This window comes from Sander lucioperca, chromosome 1 (genome assembly GCF_008315115.2).
Source record: "Sander lucioperca isolate FBNREF2018 chromosome 1, SLUC_FBN_1.2, whole genome shotgun sequence".
Lineage (NCBI taxonomy): Eukaryota > Metazoa > Chordata > Actinopteri > Perciformes > Percidae > Sander > Sander lucioperca.
In genome coordinates, this window is record NC_050173.1 from 39,453,193 (window position 1) to 39,479,136 (window position 25,944).

Sequence of the window (25,944 nt, forward strand, 5' to 3'; positions counted from 1 at the left end):
GCAGAGATCACACAGCCTTGAGAGGAGAGTGCAGGAATGAGAGATAAACAGTACAGAAGTATACACCATTTCAATGTGTGTAGTCTGGTTGATGTTCTGCGTGTGTGCGTGCGTGCGTGCGTGCGTGCGTGCGTGCGTGCGTGCGTGCGTGTCCGTGTCCAAAGCCACACTGCAGCACATGTTCCTGCATCACCATCAACACACACACACAAACACACTGTACTTTATTCTGATATGAATTTAAAAGAGATGAATTTATTCAATCCCTCACACACTGCTGCCATAAATACTCACTAGTAGGGCTGTCCTCGACTAAAGAAATTCTTAGTCGATTAACACTTATATGATTTTGTCGATTAATCGATTAGTTGATGTAATCGACAGAGCTGTGCTCTTTGAGAGGTGGTTAAGACTAGAAAAGCACAATATAAATGTAGTTAATGAACCATCTGTAAAACTGAGTTTCTCCACAATTAATCCTGCAAAAGTACCACTTTAAATCTTGTGCTTACCAGAAATGTGCTCATAAGTTTCTTGGAAATGAGTAATTAAGCATGAATAACCATAAAAAATGACTCATCAACTAAAGAAATCTTAGTCGACTAAGACCAAAACGACCGATTAGTCGACTAATCGACTAAGAGATGGCAGCCCTACTCACTAGAGCACCAAATGTGGATTTATCCGCCGCTGAAAATAGTCCCCAACAAAGTCCCTGGTTCCTCCTGTTTGTAATAAGCCTTTTTCTGAAGTCAAGCTGTGTTTGGAGATGATATTCAGGATTGATTTCATGTGGTTATTAAATGGACAATGTGCCACCAATGTGGAGGCCCAATTAGTGTTGATGGCAGTGATGGAGTACTTTCAGCCTCTCTTCCAGTTTATCTTCCTGAAGAAAGTCTCCAGCATGCCTCTGTAACTAAAACTTTCATGCAGAGTAACGCACACAAGTGCTCTCTTTGGGTTGGCGTCGAAGACGGCATGTAACCAAAACTGCCCCCACTGACATTCACTGTAGCAGAAGGATTCTGATTCTGCTGGCATCAGAGGGTAATTTGTCCAAAGGCCCCCACTAGTGTTCTCTCTCAGCAGCTCAGGTTCTGGAGGCTCCCTGCCGCAGGTAGTCTTTTAACCCTTGTATGGTGTTCGGGTCTGTGGGACCCGTTCTCAATGTTTGCTAAAAGAAACATTATGCTATTTATTATTTTATTAACTCAAACTCATTGGCCTTGGCTCATTTTCTGTGAAAAACATAAAAAATAACTTATTTTCAATGACTGCACACGGTACACCCCCCCTACACATAACTTTTACCCCCAATTTACACCGGTTGCGGAACGTCTGCGGATCCGCTCCGGAACGGCGGCGGAGTCATTAGGTTTCCATTAAAGTCAATGTGTGTATTTCCACTGACTGCAGAACGGCTGTGTTCCGACTGCGTCCCTGCTCCGGCGGTCCGCAGCCCTCCGGAGCAGATACGCAGAGCTCCTGTTTTTGCCGGACGCTGGAGAACTCTGCAGCAATTCATCACAGGGCAGATAGTGCGGGACAGGAAGTCGAGCACAGAAGCAAAATAAAACATCCGGTTAATTTTCAAAATAAAATACACCATGCTCACGGCGGATCATATTTCCTGCACTACACCTTGAAAACACAGCACAGAGTTGTTTCCCCTCTACTCCTCTGGATGGAAACAAACTGTTGTTGGTTTTGTGGTTCTATTCTACCTGAATTCGCGAGATCTCGTGGGTCCTCGTGACTTCAGCTGTCAGTCATGGTCGCAGCCGTTACGCAACAAATCCGGACCTGGTGGGTATTGACGGACGGCGGAGCATGGAGCCGACACGCAGCGGAGCCGGTCCGCAGACGTTCTACATTCATGGAAATCCCCTGTTACATATGAGGTGTTCGGGTCTACTGGACCCGAGTGTATTTAAATGTTAAATCTATGAAACTGTTGTCTTTCTGCACCTGCTACTCCCACACAAAGTTACAAAATTGTTACATTTCAAGCACTTTCACCTGTTAATAAGTAATAAGCACCAATAATGATCAAAAATCTTGTTTCTATTTTTTTTACCTTTTTTATAATTGCATTTCCTTGTTTTCTCACAAAAAACGAAAAATGATCATAAATGTGATCTCACAGGTGTAAATGGCAAATATGAACCATAAATGATGTATATATCATTGATAATTGAGCTGAAGTAAACATCTATTAAGTATGTTTACATAAATTGTTATGGCTGTATTGATTTAAAAGCCTAATAATGTGGTGGGTCCACCAGACCCGGGAACATTGGCTGTGTAACAAAAATATGAACACCACACAAGGGTTAAGGTTTAGCTCTGGGTCAATGGACCAAGATTTCTGACTTGAGTTTTTGTTTTCAAAGACTGTCGGACAAATTCACAAAGAATGGATGGTGGCCGCTGATAGCACAATGAATTGGGCATCCCTTGCAGCTGCTATCTGCCCCGTCTCAAGGTCCGATTCACAAACGATATCACGCTAATGACATTACAGCACAAACACGGCCATGAAGTTTTGCAGCTGAGTGCAGTTCTCCATGTGACAAAGTATAAATGTTGCCTTTGCACCAAGAACACAGTCGGCAGAACGACAGAGAGAGAAGGAGAGAAATGAAGTGTGCAGACAGCGAGCTGCAGGTCCTTACCAACAAGGTGCAGAGGACTCCTCCAAACTTCAGGAAGGAATTTAAAGGTGACGGAGAGATTTAATATCCAGTCTGTGAGTGCTGCTGCAGTTTTCAAACCTTCAGGCTGTGAAAGAAGAAGATGATTGAAGCGGAGGACCCTCCTTCTAAATGTGCTTCATCACCACCAACTCTCTGAAGACGCTGATCATTTCACTGTAACTGGGTGTGGCTGCACAGGTGCACGGAGAAACCGTTTTCTCTGCAGTGTAGTTCGGGGTGCATTTAACCCTGTGCTGGTGCTGTGAGAATTACACGGTTTCTTTTTGTCTGATTTGTCTATGTTAAATAGCCGCAAAAGCTGTGCAATGCTTTTGTGAATTTGGCCGATTAGTGCTAAGCCTTCTGTTTTTGCACCAGAGAAATTTACTGTATTTCTGTTTTCTTTGAATGTAGCTAAAGGAAATCCAGGCACATCCAGTAATTGGATTGTTCAGTGCACTTGCAGAGATATAGGACCTACTGTATAGGACACTTGGTGAAAGAGCTGGGTACATTTGGGTGTTTATTGTTTTGCATAATTGGACCTGAAGTAAATGTTAGATAACAGAGCCCCTCGGATACACCTTGTTCTGTGTCTGCTTTATGTACAGTATATTTTGACTGTTCTCACATTAGTTGATTTTCATCAATGACAAGTCACACACACACAGGCAATAGTAGGGGTTACTGTTGCACTGCAATCTTGGCTCAGAAGTCAAAGTAACAGAACAGTAATTTGACAAACTAACCTTAACTCAAGGTTCACTTAGTAGAGGATGGACCCGGCCCGTCGGGTACCGTCGGGTACCGTCGGGTCCCAACAGGTCCCGACGGGCTAGGGTCGGGTTCAGACAGATATTTAGAAATGATGTTCAGGTTCGGGTGGGGCTCAGTCGCATCAGCGCGATAAGGCAGTGAGCATTTTAAATTTAAAACGGCTTATGTAGTGTGTTAACGTGCGCTTGTTGCCCCGTGTGTGCTGATGCGCTCATCAGTTGACATTTCCGAATGCCTTCCTACAGTTGCTTAATAAAACCGGGCTTTCCACACAAACAAACGTACATGTGTCATTATATGAGAAAAAAATGAGATTTTAACTGCGTCGGGCTTGGGTCGGGCTCGGACATAAATATCTTAATGCCTGTCGGGCTCGGGTCGGGTTCGGTTACTGCTCTGTCGGAGGCGGGCCTGGCTCGGACAGAAAAATGAGATCCGCACTCTATCACTTACTAACTTTTTCTGGATTTTTCAGCTCAAAGTCTTAAGTAGTTTCTCTGTCCCCTAAGGACCTTGATATGTGGGACAGGCAGTGATGAGGGATTATTCTGTCGAAACTGATTTTAAAAATGAATAGGACTGACATTGCACACAACACACCATGCAGTTTAAAATGTGTTTACTGTGTTTATAATACCTTACCTCTTCTTTCTCAGATGAAGGCTTCTGCAGACGGAGAGGAAGACGATGATGATGAGGATGATGATGATTTCGATGAGGTTCCAGAGAAAGAAGGATATGAGCCACACATTCCAGAGCATCTACGAGCCGAGTATGGTATGAGTCAACATACACACACACACACACACACACACACACACACACACACACACACATGCGCACCTACAGACACGTGCATAAACAGTGAGGTTAAGCTACAGAAGAAGACCTGCTGCTGCCCTAATCCTTTAAGATTCACAAACACACTTCAAAGACCAGCGTTCAGCAGCTGCTCATGTGCAGGTGACGGCTACTTACATGGCTTTATTTATACAACCATGGTCAAAGGTGTGTGTGTGTGTGTGTGTGTGGTTGTGGTTAGTGAAACATTGATCATAGAGTAAGTCTCTTCACATGAAGTACAAAATTAACTACAAGTCTAATGAGACAAACAGGATGTCACAATTGTTAGCATGAAGCAATGTGATTAAAAGATATTTTACGAATGGCGTGTAAGTTCAGATTGGTTTGACAAAGGGCCAGCCTAGTTCTCTCATTGTTGTTTCCAGACTGACTTCAGTGGACAGTAAAACCAAATACTGACAGCAGCCATGTTTTAACACTTTAAAGCTGCATTAAGAGATGATATGGCCACTTAGGGAGGCAGAACAAACTGACAACACAACATCAACATTGTATCAGTTTATACCATATCACATGGAGTGGTGCTTGTGTCCACCCGATGAATCTAAGTCTATGGGCAGAAAGATGTTGTTGTCCGAAACCGTTTTGAACAATGTAATATTATGAAATTCAGTTGCTCTGAAACTGTATTTGACCCTCACTGAAAATTAAACTCAATATTTCCACATTCAATTCTCACGATTCAGAACGAGTTTACTGGGACACACATGCAGTTGCTGAGGAAGAGCAATTGAGTGCAGATTCCCAGAACTCTGGTCTGTGTAGCCAAAGATGCTGTATAACAAGCCAACACTTTAATAGTTTGTTTATTGGATTACATCCAAAGTGTCTGACGGAAATGTCTGTGTCTTGGGCTGTTAAATGCTCCTCTGTCACTAGCTGCCTCTGACGTTGCCTGAGCAGGTAGAGTACCGAGGCTTGATTTCACCGAAGCAGCTGCTGTTCTGCTGGAGAAAGGTTCATCAGAATAGCAAAACTCAATCAGATGGGGGATTTTGGGACCGTAGGACCAAAACAATGATCTGAAAGAGGCTTCAAACCCCCTGCAGAGCTGATCAGAACCATTTAGCATGACTCACAGTCATTGGAGACCTTGTTCATGTAGAAATATTGATTACTGAAGCAAAGCCTTACTGCTGTGTGTTGGTACACTCAGGTTGGCTTTACAGCACATGCAAAGTAATCTTGGTATGTATCCAGAGATGAGCCTAATCAGTGTGTGGTGGTCCCCCCCGCTGCTTCTGACTGCTAACTATGAGAATGCAGCTCGGCCCTGTAATGGAGACAGATGGTTTCTTTTTCTCAAGCATTTTCCCTCCCTGTGTATCTTTGATGGATATTGTCCTGTCAACACATCCATTTATCATCTCACACACACACACACACACACACACACACACACACACACACACACACACACACACACACACACACACACACACACACAGTGTTCTGCGTTGTGTTGGACTGTATGGATCATATGTGGCCTGCAGGCAGCACTCTCTCATTAACCACCTGCAGCGTCAGCTGTGAACCGACATGCTTTTTCTAAACGTATGATGGAATTTGAATGCTGTTTCTGTCGTGATGAGCTGCAGGCCACAGTAAACAGTAAAGCTCTGTCAGCCATATTAACCCATCACTCATACACTTTCAGTGTGAACTCTACTGTGTGTGTGTCTGTGTTAATGACGCCAGAACAGAACATGTTGCAGACACTCCTGGTATTGCTGGCTCAGCCATGTTGTAGCCTTTGACCCCTGGTGAGTCGTCCCCCTCCCCACACCATTACATTCACACTGAGCCTCATCTCTACCTGAGAGCCCGTCGCTCTCTGCTCCCACCTCCCTCCATTACTAATCAATTAGACGCTAAAGTAATTAGATAGTATCTGATGAGCCCCAAACGGGTGTGTGTGTGTGTGTGTGTGTGTGTGTGTGTGTGTGTCAGGGTGATTAGTGGGCTAGGTAATGATCTACAGGGGCAATACCAAATTAACAATGCAACCTCTTTAATGAGCCCCTATTAGCCCTGCACCTAGATTCTACCCCCACTAACAGACACACACACACACACACACACACCAGCAACTAAACGAAGGCACTATCCGTTTGCTGTATTCTTCAGTCTGTGCATTTCATGAATGTTTAGTTAGGGTTAGTATCTGTTGGATTTGTTTTAAAGGGTTAGGGTTAGTATCTGTTGGATCTGTTGTAAAGGGTTAGGGGTTAGGGTTAGTATCTGTTGGATCTGTTGTAAAGGGTTAGGGGGTAGGGTTAGTATCTGTTGGATTTGTTTTAAAGGGTTAGGGGTTAGGGTTAGTATCAGTTGGATCTGTTCTAAAGGACAAGGCTGGACTCGCTCTACTCTCAAGACATCAAATGGAGAAATCCAAACCAACAACTCATTAGTCTGTCTCTCAAAACTCCCGGACTCCCCTGCCCTGTCTGTGGCTCTCCCAAAGCCTATTGGTTCCGAAATGGCAGTCAAGGTTTACAAAGAGATGGTTTCATTTTGAAAAAGGCTCAGTGATGTTGTGACACACTGCACGTGGCAGATGCTCTTCTAACATAAATAAACAGTGATTTCTTGGGGACTAGTTTCAGCTGTGGATTAATCAGTTGGTATGCTAGTGAGAGTGTACAGCACCAGGACAGTGTACTTACACAATGTGTTGCCATGCTTCACAGAACGAAGAGCTGTCAGCAAAGATAGTGATAAACAAGCATACAAGTTCCTGACTGCAGCTCATCCGAGCTCCCAGCATCTGGTCAGAACTGTACTATACCTGCAGAGATCGGCCTGTCCACTGGGAGCTCAACTTTGGTCAATGTTGACAGCCAATGTTTGTTGAGGACACATAGCAAAGTGTCTCAACGGTGTTGGCCTTTAAAGGATAGATGCTAACATTAGCTGTTTGTTATTAGTGGAAACGTCTCCACAGAAGAGACACCAGTGTCAGACAGACAACAGATGGGGGAACCAATGGTACAGATACATCTTTTTGGTGGTCAAGCCTTCTACCCACCTGCTTCATGAGGATGCACAGGTGGTTTTCTCCATGTCACTTTCTGTTCAAGTGAGCAGTCAACACAGGCTGGAGGGAGAGTGTGAAATCAGACAGCTTTATAATGCACACAAGTGGATAACATCTAACAATATATTTGATCTGATTCTAAAATTAATGTCTGGGAGGATATTTCTCAGTAGTATGTCACCATTCCTCTATTATTCGTTTGCTTCCTGTCCTCCTCGGACACTTCCTCTCAGCTAGTGGATCACATTCATCATTTCCTCTCTTTCTTTTCTCCTCATTTCTTCCAGTGTTCATTCATTCGGAGAAAGCCTGGCTCTGCTCTCTCTCTCTCTCTCTCTTTCTTCCCCTCCTGTCCTGTTCTGTCATTCTGATTATCAGTCCTCTTATCCCTCTCTCTGCTGTCAGGACACTATCTCTCTCTTTCTCAAATTAACATTTTAATTACAGGCCCTGCTTAACCCCAGAAAATCAATACCTCTTTCCGCCTTTCCTCTCTCTTGCGCTCTCTCTCCCTCAAACCCCCTTAACCCCCTTTTTTCTCTCTCTTTTTCTAACATCTCCCCCCCCACCACCACAGAGACACACACACACACACACACACACACACACACACACACTCTATACACATTTCCTCCATTGATCTGTGGTTAACATCCAGACAAACCTCAACCATGTGGCGGCTTGAAAAGAGATTGAGTCAGGATTTCACCATCTGACAAAGAGAGGGAAAGAGAGGGAGAGGGAGGAAGAGGGAGGAATGGAGGAAGGAGGAAAGGGTGATGTGGTGAGACATGCCATTACTTTGGTCAGTTCTTCTTCAAAATCACCGTACTTTGAAAGTTGAAATGAAGTAAGGCATGTAAGCATTTTACCATGTATAAAATGCAGAGTTTAACTGCACAGCAGCTGCTAGCACCAACAACAAGGGCACAAACAGCTGTGACTCGTTATCCATGTTGAATTAACCTCCGGTAGCCATGGCTGATGTCTGTTTTCTTCCATAAAGGGGTCAAGTGATACGGCATGAGCAATCAGAGAAGGACATGGCGAGACTGATAAGACCCAATCAGAGTGACTCTGGGTGTCTGCGTCATTGTTTCCAAGCGTCTCAGTTTGTGTCCGTTCAGACTACAATGCTACCTGGAGTTTACAAAGTTAAATGAGTTGGCAGCGTTTCCAAAGGTCTCTGTTGTAAGCCCGAGAGACTCTTCTTCTCTTTTATACTTCACCAACTTTCTGCACTAGTTCTCAGACAGTTTGACTGTTTTGTGTGTAAACAGTTTTGTAATTAAAGCAGTAGAGTAAATATGCAGACGGGCTGTCTTCCTGTTCAAACAGAACAAGGCAGATCATGTGCGTGGTGGCCCGTGGCAGTGACTGACTCTCTGATCTCCAGCTCAGCCCTCATAATGTGTGGGATCAGCTTACTGCTGCCCTCTGACCTCACCTGCAAGTCTGCTCATTCCCCAGAGCCTGCTGACCACACACACGCACACACACGCGCAAACACACACACACACACACACACACATTATGGAGATTTTTTGACCTCTCCAGAGATACTCAAATAGCAAATACAAAGCACAGAGAAACACAGAGATGGTTAAAGGTGAATATTGCAAATGTTTTATGTCATTGTTTACTCAGTTGACAGACAGATTTCCCAAGCCTACAGCTACAGGAATGTACCTGTACTTGTGTTACAGTAAGCCAAAGCTCTACATGGGCCTCTGACTGCATCTTCATATCACAGCTCAGAGAACAGTGTGATACAGTTCTAAACACAGAGCATACTGCATACTGAAAAATGTACAAATGATAATTAATAAAACTCACGGAATCATAATTCCTTAACACACACACTCATGCACACACACACACACACACACACACACACACACACACACACACACACACACACACACACACACACACACACACACACACATATAATATCACTAATGTTAATGTAAATGTAGTAAGGATGTGTAGATGTCTGGACCGGATGGTGGTTCGACTGCAGCCCAGCGTTCAGGATGATCCTGACCTCTGGTCTCTGTTGGTCTGCAGGTCTCGATTCAGCTCCGTCCACCTCCACAGCACCGCCTCCTGCTACAAGACCTGCAGCTGCACCTCTTCCGTCCTCCTCCACGTCCTCCTCCTCCAGGCGGCTGAAGCGACTCATAGAGGAGGAGCAGGACCCAACATGTGCGGCGGCCACGCTGCGCCGCCTCAGACAGAGCCTGCCTCCACCCGCTGAGTCCAGGTACACCTGCTGTAGTCCTGTCACTCTCCCTCCACCTGTCCTCATCTCTCATCCTTCTGCTCTGTTCACCGCCTGTCCTTCTACCTCACACACCCACATTTACATTCACTTCATTAATAATAAGAACAAAAAAATATAATATGTCTAAGAGGAGAGAGGATATTGTTGCAGTGTGGTTGTACAATGTGTGATTTAAAACATTTACAAGTTGGATGCCCTTAATCCTGAAGCCTTGGCGCGTTAATGAAGCACAACTGGAGAAGAGAAACTGTAAGCATTGCTTCAGTGTTGAGCCAGTGTGGATGTACTTAGTCATCACAGTTCAGGTTGTTCTTCAAACAGATGATGATGTGAAGCAGTCTCACTGCCTGCTTTCTTAGACACATTCAGTTGAACAGGTCTAGTTCAGTCTTCGAAACTTTCTCTTCTGGGGAAAAAGTCCACTTAATTATGAGCATTAAAATGAAAACACAGGTACTTGAGCCTAAATGGAGTGATCATGTTGTGAGTCGTTGCTATTAATCATACAGCATTGTTTAAGACTTCATTAGAGATCGGCCATGATGTGTAAGGGCCGCAGTCAATCCATACACTTTAATAATACTTTGACTGCGCTGTATAAACACATGCATTATGTATGGAGAGTTGTCAGAGCGGAAGGGGGGGGGGGGCTGCCTTATAGGATGCTGAAGGGCACCTCGGCAGTGCCAGCAGGTGGACTGTACCTGCAACAGTCCACTCTGTACTCGGTCTCATAGACTGTATAATATTAATGGACAAAGCATCCGGTTCGGCGAAGTGCTGCAAATGCCGAACCGGATAGTGGTCTCGTTGATTTTAAAATCGGCGATAAAGCAGGGGGTGTTTTAGGGCGTGGCTATGATGTGATTGCCAGTGAAAGTGTGTAACGTCACGTAGAGTGTAAGCAGCTCCTCCCTCTCGTCTAAAATCGTCACATCCGCAACCAGGATGGCTGCGCCCGTAATGGCAAACTCGACGACTCATAGCAGATCTCCACAAACCAATGGGTGACGTCACACATGCTCTGTCCATTAATATTATACAGTCTATGCTCGGTCTGTACGGGGACTTGAACCGGTGACCCTCCGGTCCCCAAGCCACGCCCCCACAGATGGAGCTGTGGGGATGGAATTTTCAAACGTTATTAATACTGCATTGTGGAAATGTCTGCTTTTCCATGGATACATATCCGATTTTATTTGTAATACCACCTCACATTTGTAGTAATGGCCCTATGGCTCAGTTAAAGTAATTTTTTTTATAGAAATGTTGGTGTCTTTCTAGTTACATAATTCAGTGTTTCCCCTGCCATGATGGTCCAAAATTATGTTTAAATGCACAGTTAGCACAGTAGAAAAATGTTTTAAAAAAATGACGTTAAAAGGGTGCCATGCATCCCTAAAGCTCTGATCCTAGAATCGCCCCTGGTTAACGTCACTTTTTAGTTCAAGCAGTTCAAATGTATTTCCCTGTGTATTCCTCTGTATGGATCAGACCCACAGTGTCCTGTCCAGGTGCTCCGACCTCAGGCCCATGTATGAAAAGGTTTCACACTCAGAGTGGAATTTGTCTGTGCATGACGTCTGTTTCTCTCGTCTGTCCTCCTGCAGCAGCTCCTCTCGGTCCGGCTCAGACCAGAAGGCTGCTGACGCTCCGGTGGTTCCATTCGGCCTGGACCTGTACTACTGGGGCCAGGAGCAGCCCAACGCCGGCAAGATCATCAAGTAACACACAGATTTACACACACACACACACACACACACGCGTCACATGACTGTACAGTTCAGTAGGACGTGTGTTTTCTAATATAACAGTAGAATTATAATCCGTCGTGGCATTGCTTTGTTAGTAACTGAATGTGTAGACATTTGTTTCAGTATTTCATTAGTGTGCATGTTGTATCAGATAAAGGATATATGTTGTTTTTATAACAATTAGTTTTAATTTATGAATGACTTTTCTTGACGCCTGCGGATCCCTGCTGGTCCTGTGTCTTGTCCCTGTGCAGGTCGGTCTCTCAGCATCAGTTCTGGGTTCCCATTGATGTGGACGAGGAGCGGGAGAACAAGGAGCTGCAGGCAGAGAGCCGGAGCAGATACATCTCCTTCCCTGGGAGCTTCACTCCGGTCAGCCATCACTGCAGAGCCCCGGTTGGCGGGGGGAAGCTGTGCCAGAGACAGGACCGCCTCAAGGTACCAGGACACTTCCTGCAGGTCTCTTCCTGTCCCCCGTGCTGTTAGGGTGTGTGTTTGAGCTGTGACTGTGTGTCTCGCTGTAGTGTCCCTTCCATGGGCCCATCGTTCCTCGAGACCAGGAGGGCCGACCCTGCAGGCAGGAGGACCGACTGAGGGAGGAGCAGGAGGAGAGGAGGAGGAGGGAGGAGCAGCCTGGTGAGGAGCCATGCACTCTCAATACTGGAAGAGTCACAGAGAGGGGCAGGGTCCAGCTGCAGCCACACTGCCAATCACTCACACATCTTCAAATCTAAAAGTGAAACCAGCCGAAGCCAAAACACTTCCTGTTGATCAAGTAATATCCAATAGCTACTTATGTATTACATTGGCCAAGGGGAATAAGCAGTTAGCTTTTAGGACTGTCACTACAAACAGCCATCAGAATGGAATCTCCAACTAAAGCTAGTAAGACCGTAAGATGTGTTAAAAAGCTTTGGAAAAAGCAAGTAGGTAAACCTTGAGTTTTTGTTTCCAACTTTCACTCTCAGTAATATAATGCATAATGCAATGCATGTAGTGTGTAGTGTGACTATTGATGCTTTCACAAAATATTAACACAGTGAGTTTTGATAAATAATCACCAATAATGTGGATACAATGACTAAGTGGGTAAAGGCAAATAACAGAAAAGCTAGAACAGTCTAGCAAGTTCAGAAAATGACATCACTTTACTGTAATGCAGCCTCTAAAACCAGGAAAAGACCACTTGTGTCATATCACGATATCCAAAAATTAAGACGCTATCTAGTCTCATATATAGATGTCGATGTAATATCGATATATTGCATAGTCCTACTTACTACCTTTTTCTGTGGCTTCCACCACCTCGTGGTCTGAGGAAGACCACTGGTTGTGGTATATGTACTGTAGTTATACAAAATATTATTACTCACGGGTAGTTTGACAAAAAAAACATGACTCGTGTCCACTTTCTAGCCTTCTCAAGAGCTTTTTAGCATTAACTTTTTGGTTTGCTCACTTTCTTGACACATAATCAGTAAATCATGGTGAGCATACTCCCTTTTTACAGCTATGATGATGTGTTTTCCTTTTTGTGCACCAATAATACAGCTGATCTCGGTGTGTGTGTGTGTGTGTGTGTGTGTGTGTGTGTGTGTGTGTGTGTGTGTGTGTGTGTGTGTGTGTGTGTGGGGCATGCCGTCCAGTGAGTTGTGAAATAGCATCTTTTGTTACCAACTGCACTATTGATCCATGAGTCAATCCCACACACGCACACACACAGCGGGAGGGGGGGGAGCAGTGGCCTGAATGAGCTGATGGCCTCAGCTTCCTCACACACCAACAGCCACAGGTAAATTGTGTGTGTGTGTGTGTGTGTGTGTGTGTGTGTGTGTGTGTGGGGAAGTTAAACAGGCAGTGGGGGACATTGTAAAGGTCATCTCAAACCAGTTGTCATAGCGACAGACATGGCTGTCTCTAGACCCTGGTCAAAGGATCAGTAGTGTTTCACTGAGTTAGCGTTTGGTAGACTGAAGCATCTGGGAGCAGCGGGCCAGTTTGGCTGGTGAGGGGTTGGGTGGTGCTGTGGGGGACACCATGGAGCTCCTGATGACAGATGAAGAGGAGCAGCTGGCTGTATTGCAGAGGTGTGGCGGCTCGTTGGGTTCACTTTCAGGGTCCTCCTCCTTATAGTGCCCATCCAAACATGCTGCCACTGTACGGTACGCAGCAGCGTTAATTTCAGTCCAAAAATGAATGCAGCAATGTGTTGCTTCAGGTGCCGCTGACATGATGAACTATGATCCAGGAAGTGCAGTTAGTGTATTACACCCAGAAGTCTGCAGGGCATTAGATGCCAAATCCCTGTGTTTGTACTGTTTACAGTAGAGATATGGAGTTCACATTACAGAGTACTCCACCTGTAATCTGAACTGTAAGTGATGTGACACACAGCTGTCCGGATTTCTTAGCATGTCTTCATCTCTGCTGCTAAAGCTCTCAAACTGGACACTGAGCTCCAATCACAGGAGATTTACTTTAGTAGCTGTTATTCACCTGTGGAGGTGGGCATGGTCTGCAATCAGCTGCAGTGATAGATCAAGAGAGCAGTGCCAGGTGAGTTAATTGTTTCAGCTGATCGTTGTACTAATTAAACTCTCCCTTTATATGCAGTAGCGTGCTGGACCTTCAAATGACTGCCGCACAACTCAGAGACACAACGCTGGGCTGTGAGATATTGTTTTGTTGGTTCTTTGTTAAAACGTTGTGAGCAACGGGCTGTGACCCTGCCAGTAGCCAGGCAGACAGCGGCACACGGTTGGTGGTCATAAAGTTGTGTTAAAAGTGTGATCAGTCAGAATAAACATTGTTGCCTATAAATGGTCTGTCTGGGCTCTGATCTGTGCTGAGGGTAAACCACGGTGGCAGCGAGTTCTGCTACATCACCTTTGAATCATCACACACACACACAGACACACAGACCCTGGCTGGAAGGGTTCAGAGGTGTTGACAGAGAAGAGAGTCCTGCTGCAACACTGATTACATGTAATGCAATTTTATTTAAGCAGGGGCAGTGTGCAATTAAACATTAACATTGTATAAGAACAAGGAGAGATGCATTGCACCAGGTTGTAGTACAAGTGCCATTTTCCGCCCGTAGTTCCTGGGCGGTAAAACAATAAATATTCAATACAGTGCAAGTACAAAACAAGTCTTTCTCTCTTCTTTTCTTATTTTTTTCTTTATTTCTTTTCTTTTTCATGTTATTTTGTATTTTCTTTCTCAAACTTCTCTAAGATCACAACAACAAAGTGATAGACGACACACACACACACACATTGTAAATGCAGCTGCTCCTCTTTTGGCATTAATGAGTCTCCTAAATACACCAGCTGCTTTTCAATTACTGCTGTGTGTGTGTGTGTGTGTGTGTAAAATGAGGGATAGTTGAAGGTCCAGTCAGACCCAGGGTCAGACTGGCTGATTAATAACCCCCCCCACCTTCCCACACACACACACTGAGCTGGGGTCAGCGTTTTGACAGAGTGGAGCGCCCATCACAATCACAGTGTAATTACTTTGCATTACTGCAGCTTTATCTCTAATTCCAGTGAAGTAGGTCATTAACTAGACGCGTCTCTTCCTTTAGACGGTGGTTACTCGGATCGCAGACGCAGAATTATGGCATTACACTTTTCATTAACACCACTATTTGATCCAAATGAGCATGCACTGTTTACTACTTGTGCTCTGTAAAGCTGTGGGCTCAGTGATGTTATCAGCTGTAATGACTTCATTACACTTTTCATCACGTGACTTTTTGTTCAAGTTTCTGTCGATGAGAGAGAGAGAGAGAGAGCTGTTTGAACAGGAGACTGACGCAGCTGCTCTGTGAAGTCATGTTGCTACTTTTCGAATAGATTCAGTCCAATCTGAGATTTGTATAACAAACGCAAACATAAAGTATTGTAGAACCTGCTGAAACTATGACAAACTTTACCGGCTCAAATCACACCAGGACCCCGGAGCTTTGAATGAAAGCCACATCTTACCTTCTCCTTAGTATGTTGTGTGTTTCCCCCAGAGCCATGGATGAAACATTCTGGAGATTCAAAGGATGTCTTTCTGTTGCAGACTGGCGAGATGCAGAGCTGATGCGAGACATCGAAGCGGCGACAGGAGAAGACCTGGGTTCTGACCGGGTGGGGAAAAAAGGGAAAGGAAAGAAGAAGAAGAAATACCCCAACCTGAGCGACTTGAAGCAGAGCGCCAACACGTCCCGCTCCAGGCTGGAGAAAAAAGTCTTCAACAAGTACGTCACTTCCTGTCCCTGCAGGAACAGCATTTTCTTACCGGTTGAGTATTTCTGAATACACAACGTTGCAGCGATACTTGATATTAACCAAAAGTTGCCAAAACACTTTTGTGTCGTTGTTGGCAGAGCAGACGCTGTAAAACTAACTGTGGCGGCTGTAAGCAGTCCAACAAAGTGCTGCAGCGAGAGACTAAACACTGAGAGATGCATAAACACACTGGGACACGCTCGAGATTGTATTGCAATGATTTATTCCTCCACACGTAAAATACAAGTAGCACTGCAGTTACCAAATGTGAAGTTACTTTGTGAGTCGAAATAAGTGCGTTAGTGCGGCGGTCAACAGAAAGTGTTCGCTCACAGGCTTACCCCCTCTCTGTCAAAGCCCAAAAAAACCAGGTGAATCAAACAAATATGTTATCACTTCCACTCAAACCGCGATGAAACCGCCCACCACCTATAATATAAGTGCACAATATAATAATCAATAAATAATATAAATGAGACCATAAACAACATACAATATGTGGCTCCTACACTAACCATTATCTGTTCATTCAAAGAGGCGTGCAGTCTCACAGCTAAATGTTTAATGGCCAAATAAGTCATGCTTTATCTCTAACTATGCATATGTTTCCTCAGCCAGTGTTTCTGTGTGAAGATTTTCTCCTGAATGTTTCATGGTGTCCATCCTCTGTGTTCAGGAGCTCCATGCGCAGAGTAGCGGCGGTCCAGAGCAAATCTGACAGGAGAAAACACGACAAGTTCTCCAACCAGTTCAACTACGCCCTCAACTGACCGACACACACACACACACACACTGAAGTTGTTTTTACTGATGTGCACGTGCAGTTTATCAATCTGGTTAAAGTAATATTTCAAACATTGTCTGTTTGAACAGTTGAATGATTTCACTGCTGTCTCATAAGGTATTGAGGAGAAGGACGTGTACAACTTCTGGCACACTTGATGAATTACAATTGTATTTCTTTTGGTCTTATTTATCGGCCAAATTGTCCTAATATTGCCTTATCTGCCAAATGCAATTTCCATTTTGTGTAACTTAATATCATTTGTACTCTTGTTTTTGTATGTTCTAGTTGAATTTGTGGTTGATGTTAGGATTAAAGCCACGTGTTGTACATGAACATGTTCAGGTTTAAACTGTGAATCTGTTTGTGTTTTTGTTCTGTCCTCTACTTTCATTCGCTTCATTTAGTTAAATTATTAATTTCAAACATGTAACACTTTAAAACAAGAACAAGAACATGAAACAAAATCTGACAACATAAATAGATATTCAAAGTCTGAAAAGGAGTAGGAAAAGGTTTTCACTAATCTGGTCTGACCCCCTCTGCATAACTCAAACAATTAAATCCTATTTTCATGCAGCACACAGACCTGCAGCACCATATTGAGAAGGTTTGGACAGGAAGTTACTGACAAAAGAATTGAGGATGAATGGGATCATTAGGGAATGAATTCATGTTATATGTTTTACGTTAAAAATGTTTAATTTGGTAAAACCCAAACACACAGACACACACCCAGACAGACAGACAGACGCACAGACAGAAAGACAGAAAGACTGACAGACAGAAAGACAGACACACAGACAGAATATACGGGGGGGTTAGGGGTCCTCCCCCATTCTCTGCATGTCTACATACATTTATGGACTACGGTAACCAACACAGTATTTACATACATGTACTTCAATAAGGTTCTGAATGTAGGAGTTTTACTTGTAGTATTTTCAAAGTGTGGTATTTGTATTTTTACTGCATTAAAGGATCTGAATAACACCCCTTGGGTACTTACTAAATATTAGTATGTAATACATTTCCTTATTTTCTGTGAAGTATATAAATGACGATAAGACCTCCGCGCTCTGTCCATGGTGCTGAAATATGCGCCAAAATAGATACAATGAAGCAGAGCTCTGCTGTGCGTCCTATGATAATAATAACCAATAAATTAACATGGGCGCCGCAAGGAAGCGGGCACCGCTTCCAGGCACGCTTCCTTATCCAGTGTAAAACCCGGCGTTACCATTCCACCAATTGAATAGGGTTCAGCCTGTCCTATTGATTGATTGATTGAATTTATTTGACCCTTTCGTTATAAGATACGATACAGCTTTGCACCATACATTGAAAAAACAAAACAAAGTCAGGATAACACAATAAAGCCCTGGGGCTTATTTACATTGTGGTCCCTTGGGGGGTGGCAGAGTATCAATCATCACAACCATTTTTTTCAGTGCCTGCTTAACCTCCTAAACTTCTGACCATCTTTAGATTCCCTGGCAACCTGTTCCACAGACTTGTTGATACATACAAAAAGGACTCCTTACCTAAATTACTCTTAACTCTAGGAGGTACAAAATCAGTAGAGCTGCCCCTGGTGGAGTAGCTGTGAACATCTCTCACTCTGTTAAAATAATTGATTAAATATCAGATCATCTTCTCTGCCCTATTGAGAGGGTCCCCTCTAGCTCCCCCCTTGCTCACCCTGGCTCTACTGTAGTCCCCACCCTGCTGCTAAAGGCCGCAGCAAGGCCTCCACCTCAGCCTGTGATCCTGGAGAGTTAATAACTACAGTCGGGAGGGCAGAGGTCCAGTGGCAGCAGCAGTCCCCAGTCTGTAGCTGGGTCTCAGCGAGAGGGACTGTGGTACACTTAATGTAAAGGAAGATGGTTTTAATGAACCTGCTCAGTGGGGCGGAGTGGACGTGGAACAGCCTTAATCAGAAGATGAACAGGTGCAGGTGTTAGGGACAGAGAAGGACAGCAGGGGGTGCTAATACCCAGCTCAGTAGATTGAGATGAAACCACAGAGGAAGAAGGGCATGAGTGAGATGTAAACAGTCAATCACATGGAGGTGTGTATGAACCTGAACCGGATGTGTTTGGGTGGGTACCGGTGACCATTCCAGATCAGGTTTAGGTGAATGATCAAACCCACATTGTGAGCTCTACAGGTGGACTGCAGCCACGTGTGAAGACCGAGTAGTCCACTGAGACGAGATGAAAACAGACTTCCACAATACCTTTCCAAAGATAAGGTAAAATCAGATTTGGTCAACTGGAATTGTTGGAGAGCTGTGTGATTTGTTCCCACATAGACTTTTCTAATGGAGGACAGGAGAGATGGCAGTAAACCTGGAGTTTTATTCTGAATGTCAGAGGCAGAGGTACCGGGGAAACAGTGTGTAACTGCATTAAAGAAGCACACATTCCTACTTATTGAATCGTCGACAAACCTCAAAGTGTTGAGGGGCAGAAAAGCAGCCGAGAGGCGCCCTTCTCACTTATTTTCAAAGGTCTACCGTAGTTTCTGTGGAACCGACCTCTGACCTGCTGGCCTTCTGCTGTTTCCACCCATCCTGCTCCTTTCACTTCCATTATCTCACATTCACTTCATTATGGTTAGTATTATTCTGTGTGTAGCTCATATTACGGAGGGTGCTGAACTAGCTGTTCTTGTAACATTGTTTTTATAATTTTTTATACATATAGCCTATATATTTAATTTCCTTTCTCTATGTAACTGTATTATTGTATTATAACAGGGGTCTCCAACGTTTTTTAAGCCAAGGACCCCTTAACTGTAAGAAAGATGGATCAGGGACCCCCAACAACATATATTGTATAAAATTAAGTTGCATAATAAACTGGGTCTAAGGCAGCCTAAAGCCTTTATACACCTTATATACCTTTCTAGTGCATATAATACTGAGCTATTAAAATAATGGTTATTAATCATCTGTATCTGTGGATGGCTACCTTGGTGACTACCTTACCTACAGCCCAGTAAGCCTATCAATAATGTTTTAGTTTTTTTTCACGAATAGGCTGATTTACATTCACTAATAATATGTTGGATTCATGTTAAGACATTTGAATTATTGACAAAACTTAGAAGAAACATTCACAATAATTTGGTGGCCCCCCTGCAGTAACTCTGAGGACCCCCTAGGGGTCCCGGACCCCCCTATTGAAGATCTCTGTATTATAATACCTGTATTGTAAGATTACTGGTTACAAATTCAATAAAAAAAAACAACTTTGAAAGACTTTTGCTCTGCACAGGTTTACCTGCATGCAACCAAGGTACACCTGAGGACCTCATACAGAGATTAGGAACTGAATCAGGTCGACCTGGTCCATCTCAACAACTATTGGGTGGATTGTGCTGAACGTTGGTGCACACATTCATGCTCCCCTCAGGATTAAAGGTGCTGTAGGTAGGATTGCGAAGATCCAGGATTTAGCCAAAAAATTTGAACATCGACAACTTCTCAGTCCCCAAAACGGTCTCCTAAGCCCCTCCCCCCACAAGGGAGAATGAATGTGTGTGCATGAGCAGTGATTGACACGCAGTTATGCTAATGATAACGTGAGCTTGCTGACATGCTAAACTGAAATGATAAAGCCAAAAGCATTTACATAAGGCTAATAAAGTATGTGTCTAAGTACAGCCACACAGTGACCCTAGCATGGCTGTAGACTGCTGTTATTCAGACCTTGACCCGGTTAGGGTTAAATGTCCTGGCACACCTTCAGAGAGAGGCGGGCACACCTCATGTTGTCGGACTGTGGGAGGAGACATGGGAGGACACAGCGAGTCTGAACCCAGGAGCGTCCTGCTGTTCCATCAGAATACAGAGTACACTGGGCATGTTTCATTGGCATTATTTTAATATCAAAGGACGATATCATGTTGAGCTGAGGATTCAGTACATCCAAGGATTTTATGTAAACTGTCAACATATTCAATAAATAACAGAAAGGAAAACAACCACAGCTGGAGTTACACGGTACTGACAATAGATCAAGCCATTCCTTAAGTCATAAATAAACATTCAATATTCATACTGACTTTTTTTTAAAAACAAAAAAATCAACTATTTGTCTATCACGTGGTTTAAAACAGCATTCTGAATAGGGAGCTAGAGCATGTATGTACAGTTTCTGGTAGATATTCACATTCTATCAAAATAATCCGTTGAAATGAAAGCCTTCAAACGTTTGTAGTAAAAAGGAGAGCAGCGCTGAACACGGACAGTCTGTCTGCTGAGAGTCTTCACACTGTCTGTGTGCCCTTCAGTCTGTCTACAAGTGTGTGCTGTAGAAGGCGGGCGTCGCGTAGCTCTGTGTCCCCAGCATGAAGGGGGACAGGACGTGGCTGGCTGTGAGGAAAGGCAGCTGGACCAGGCTGCCGGCAGGGGGGTGATGGTGGCCGTAGCCGGCGTGCATGGCCAGATGCCCGCTGATGGGGGGGGACGGGCTGAGAGGGCTGAGGCCTCCCATGCCTCCTCCCCCTGCTCCTCCTGCTCCTCCGGCGCCGGTGGGGGCCGAGGTGTCGGCTCCGGGGTTCTGTTTCTTCCACTTGGTCCGGCGGTTCTGGAACCAGATCTTGACCTGGGTCTCGGTGAGAGAGAGCGACAGGGCCAGGTTGAGCCGCTCGCACACCGACAGGTAGCGCGTGGACTTGAACTTGTTCTCCAGCGCCACCAGCTGCTCGTAGGTGAAGGCAGTCCGGGCTCTGCGGGGCTTCCCCGACTTGGAGTCTGAGCCAGAGCGCTTCCTCTTGGGTTTGCCCTGCGGGCCCTGGCCCCCGCTGCTCTGGACGTCGCTGATCTGGCCTGCGGGGCCTCCTCCGGGGCTTTTGGTGTCTCTGCCGGGGTCCTGGTGGCTGTGCTGGCCCAGATCTCTGTCTCCATTACCGGGCAGAGCTGAGCTGCTCTCCTCACTGCTGTAGGGCCCGTCTGGAGCCTCTGAGTCAGGGCTCCCGGCTCTGTGGTAGTCCTCCTCATCTGGGCCTCGGAACACAAAGCCTTCCTCTGGAAACACACAACAAAGACACAATGTCAAATTAACAGCCATGGCATCTGTGTGTGTGTGTGTGTGTGTGTGTGTGTGTGTTGGGCTGCAGTTCCTCTAATGGCCACTACATGCTGGCCCTATAGAGACTTCTGAACTGTCGGAGGGCTTTGCAAAGATATAATTCTCTCTCAAACCCAAGGCTTGATTAACCCTCTATAGGGGCCCCAAGGGCCCTTTCAATGCATGTTTGTCCTGTTGCCTTTTGCCTTGTGCCCCAGGTTTGTGGTGTGTCACTGAGTGTGTGGTTATTAAGTTAAACACTTGTACACAATAAAGATATGCAGCGTGTCAGAATAGTATGAAGGCGTTGAAGCAGGGAGCCTCGGCAGCACACGGCCTGTATCCTTTTACTTTATAATGTGCTTTAGTGGTGTTCAATACATTTGTCTCACAGTGATCCCAGGCCCTTCAGGGGGCCCCTGGTGTGACTGTGCAGCTTCGCTCAGTGTGTAATCCAGTCTTGCCTTAGCCAGCCTTTGTCCTTGTGTAATATGGTGTTCAATATGGCTACTATGTACTCTAAAGATGACACTTACAACTTAAGGAATTAGGTTGATTCAAAAGTAGGTCAACAAGGTCAAACAAAAATGCCATCCCCACTGCCATCAGCACACTGAACGCTCACACACTTGGCAAACACATGTGTCACTGTTTGTATTGTCAATGTTTTTACACTGTTTCTGCATGTATCTCTTATTTATCTTTTATGTATTTTATGTCATTTGAGCCCTGTCAAAGACAGATTTCTGTCACGTGTGACAGACGATTAAGCTTTTCTTATCTTAACAAAATTATAGTTAAAAGAACTTGGCAGTTTGGAAATGTACTTCCCTAATGTCTAATTAGATCATTCAAACTTTAAAAAAGACTTCCAGAGGAACTAATCACACAATTATAGAAGTGCTTCGTGACAATGAGCTGTTATCAGCCAAACATTTGGAGATCTTCCAGTTGGCAACTCAATCATGTACTGCCCCCCCCCAATATATATATATATATATATATATATATAGACAGTAATAATCCTATCTCCTGTGCTGCAGTGATTCTGTTGTGGTAGTTTAGTATATCTAGAATATGATGCAGCTAAAACATGAAGAGTGAAAATGCAGGTGACACCCTTAATGCCCTTATCATTTCAGTTTGTATTATGCTTTGGAAAAAAATTTTTTAATGTGAAATTCAATTACATGCAAACTAGTTGCCACAGAGCAACTTCAGGGCCCCTGAGGGTCTGGGGCCCGGGGGCCGTTTGTTTCCCGCTGTGCCCAGTTGATAATCCAGCCGGATGGCTCACGTGTCTAACATTTTTTTCACGAAACTAAAAATACATTTATAAACCTCCTAACAATATAAGAGGAACATGTTGCAGTTGTGGCACAGGTGCAACATTAAAACGGTTTGATAAAACATTCCTCATTAAGGGCAGACACTGCAGGCAAGAACATAATTTATCATTTATCTTCCATAACATAATGTCTTCTTTCAGACTGGTGGAAAGAAAACATTTATTTGACTCCACTTTGTCCATTTGTGTCTGTAGATTTCTCCTAAATGTAACAAAAAAAATAGCATTGGATAATGCCTCATTTGCATATTAAAACATTACATTTCAGAAGACTTGCAATACAAACAATAATTGTCTTCATGTCAGTAGTCAGCTGGGGAAGTTCCATGCTGATATCTGTTAGCTGAAATATTTCCCCTGTTCTCCTGGAGTGTCTCCGCTTCAATCTGTTACTTTTAATAATTCAAACAAAGTGTCAGATACACTATGACTATACAACAGAAATAAAAATATGAATGTATAAAACTTCTTCAAATGTTCTGGTTTAGTTGGCCGAAATAAAAACGCCAGAAGTGGAAGAATATTTTTGAGCACAGAACCCCCCCACACATTTATGTGGAGTTTGTAAAGCATGTTGATTTAAAGGCCCTTACTCTTTCTTTCACTGCCAACACATTTACTAAAATATTATCATAACAATCAGCTGATATTGAAATATAAATCCTCTAAGTCTAGTATTTGGTGTGTTCAAAATTCAAATTGTATATATTGTTTAGTGTGTACAGGGATAATACCCTGTGATTGGCTCACTGTTGGGCCCAAACATGCTCTTATTAATGCATTCATCATTAGTTCATGGTTATTATGGTAATACGAGTATTTATGAATGTAGGTGACACTTACAGAAACCATCCAAATTAATTTTGTATATGCATGATAATACCTTAATATTCAGTTTTAGAGTGACTGAAAACTACATTTAAATTCCCATAAACTCCACATGAGTTTGATAAGATGTCTAACAGTAACATCTCTTTATTTACAACAATGGTGCAGAGACACATTTACTTTTAAATGGTTAAAAATATCTTCTAAACGGATCTCAGTTTTCTCAGTTATTAATTCGTTAAATATTAACACCTATGAAACGTTGGACAGTTAAACGTCATGTTTGTTCAGAAAAAAAGATAAGTAAAGATTTAAGGATTGAGAAGGAAAGCAATCTGAGCAGAGGAAACACACACACACACACACACACACACACACACACACACACACACACACACACACACACACACTGCTGTCTGAAACAGATATTCACCAATCAATAATACCGATCACACGCAAACTCACGCACGGACCGTGGCCAATTAGCCTGCCTCGTGCCTTCTTTTTTTTTTTTTTTTTTTTTACACTGAGCTTCAATTAAAGGCGACGTGTTTTCTTTTTCTTCTGTCGAGAATGAACATTTCCGCTTCCTCTCAGAAACACTTCTCTTTTAGTTTCCATTTCTGAGTCCTGGTTTATGATATGATCATCCCTAACGACGCTACTTTTCTTGGCAGTCCCGGTGTGTCACACACACACACACACACACACACACACACACACACACACACACACACACACACACACACACACACACAGGGAAGTTGCCAAACGGATTATTCACGCAGAAAATAATAATAAAAACCGAAAAGAAGAGTTTTAAAAAAGATATCACATCTAAATGACACACACGCAAACACAATAGAAAATAAAAATAAATCTTAATTTACAGGAGGTTAAACACTGACTCAAAATGATCAAATAAACTCACAAACATAGATTTTGATTTAGTCAAACGAAAACAATTTCAAAAAGCTGAATACAATAAGTTGTTTTAGGTTTCCGTTTACATTTAGGCTACAAGACATTTAGACGGAGAACAAACGGGGGGGGCCGACTAATAAAGCCGACTAACGGGACTTACTGCTCGGGTACTCCTCCGGAGCGTAGCAGCCTTTGGCGGGCTCCAGGCCGGGCTCCCCCGCGCCTCCTCTCCGGTTCTCCGCTCCGAACGCGCCCAGCTCGCGCTCCGCCCGGTGGCCCGCGTGCTGCTGCGGGAGGCGGCGGCTGCTCGTGAACTTGTTGGGGTCCAAGATGTCCAGAACGGAGAACGAGGTGGTCCGGTGCCCGGTCGGGCCCTGCAGAGAATCATGGGAATTATTTGACATGTTGGCTTTTTTTCCCATTTAGTTTCAATCATTATAAACCTTTATTCTTATTCATGTATTACACTCGCCACAAATATTTCAATGTTAAAATATAATAATAATAATAATAATAATAATAATAATAATAATAATAATAATAATAATAATAATAATAATACAAGTTGTAATAAATACCTACACTCCTGAAACAACAGTGATGACATTAATGTGTGTTCACAAAGCAAAGAGCACAACATGGACGCAGATATCTATATTTAATATGCAGCGGCATAATTTGATCTACAGGGAAACAAAAAGGAAGCCAACTCTGATTTGTATTATTTCTGGATTAAATCAATTTAAAACAAACATACGCTATTTATTTATTTTTTGAGTTGAATGGAAGCATGAATTCATCTAACAGTTCTCCCATCAGTTTGATCATGTGTGTGTGTGTGTGTGTGTGTGTGAGAGAGAGTGTGTGCACCGTGTTTATGATATAGATATGTTCTGGATTTATATCCGGAAGATTTATGTCCAGCCGGAAGCTGAGCAGTGAGAGAGCAGCTAAGAGAGAGAGAGCTCGGCTCAGTTCGGGTCAGGAGCATCATGTATTAATGAGGCCAGCATGTCGACATGAATAATCCGCATTAATATTAGAAATAATCCGAGGCCTATTAACATCTGATGATAAGAATAATCTTCACAGAGAGTGAGATTATAATCCCTCATTTACAACACGGAAGAGTTCCTAATAAATCTCATCTATGGAATTTAATCTAAACATACGTATTAACGTATGATTGAGAACTGATAGGCCTATTTAATGAATAATACTTCAACTAATACCTCATTGAATCATACTGATTTTTTTTTTTTAAAAACTAATAGCCTACGT

General features: G+C 43.6%; 2 protein-coding genes across 4 annotated transcripts in view; one reads left to right on the forward strand and one right to left on the reverse strand.

The window, feature by feature from the left end:
- Positions 1-16,844, forward strand: part of uvssa (UV-stimulated scaffold protein A) — a 43,003-nt gene extending 26,159 nt beyond the window's left edge. For all 3 annotated transcript variants that reach the window (XM_031319574.2, XM_031319576.2, XM_031319575.2), the window contains exons 9-15: positions 4,133-4,253; positions 9,448-9,643; positions 11,275-11,388; positions 11,673-11,856; positions 11,943-12,054; positions 15,493-15,670; positions 16,378-16,844. In XM_031319574.2, coding sequence (XP_031175434.1) covers positions 4,133-4,253; positions 9,448-9,643; positions 11,275-11,388; positions 11,673-11,856; positions 11,943-12,054; positions 15,493-15,670; positions 16,378-16,471 — 999 coding nt within the window. In that variant the 3' untranslated portion in view covers positions 16,472-16,844. The remainder of the gene's footprint in view (positions 1-4,132; positions 4,254-9,447; positions 9,644-11,274; positions 11,389-11,672; positions 11,857-11,942; positions 12,055-15,492; positions 15,671-16,377) is intronic.
- A 3,513-nt stretch (positions 16,845-20,357) lies between these two features.
- nkx1.2lb (NK1 transcription factor related 2-like,b) overlaps positions 20,358-25,944 on the reverse strand; it is a 7,088-nt gene continuing 1,501 nt past the window's right edge. The window contains exons 2-3 of the mRNA XM_031319577.1: positions 24,824-25,037; positions 20,358-21,520 (exon numbers count right to left, since the gene is read on the reverse strand). Coding sequence (XP_031175437.1) covers positions 20,790-21,520; positions 24,824-25,037 — 945 coding nt within the window. The 3' untranslated portion in view covers positions 20,358-20,789. The remainder of the gene's footprint in view (positions 21,521-24,823; positions 25,038-25,944) is intronic.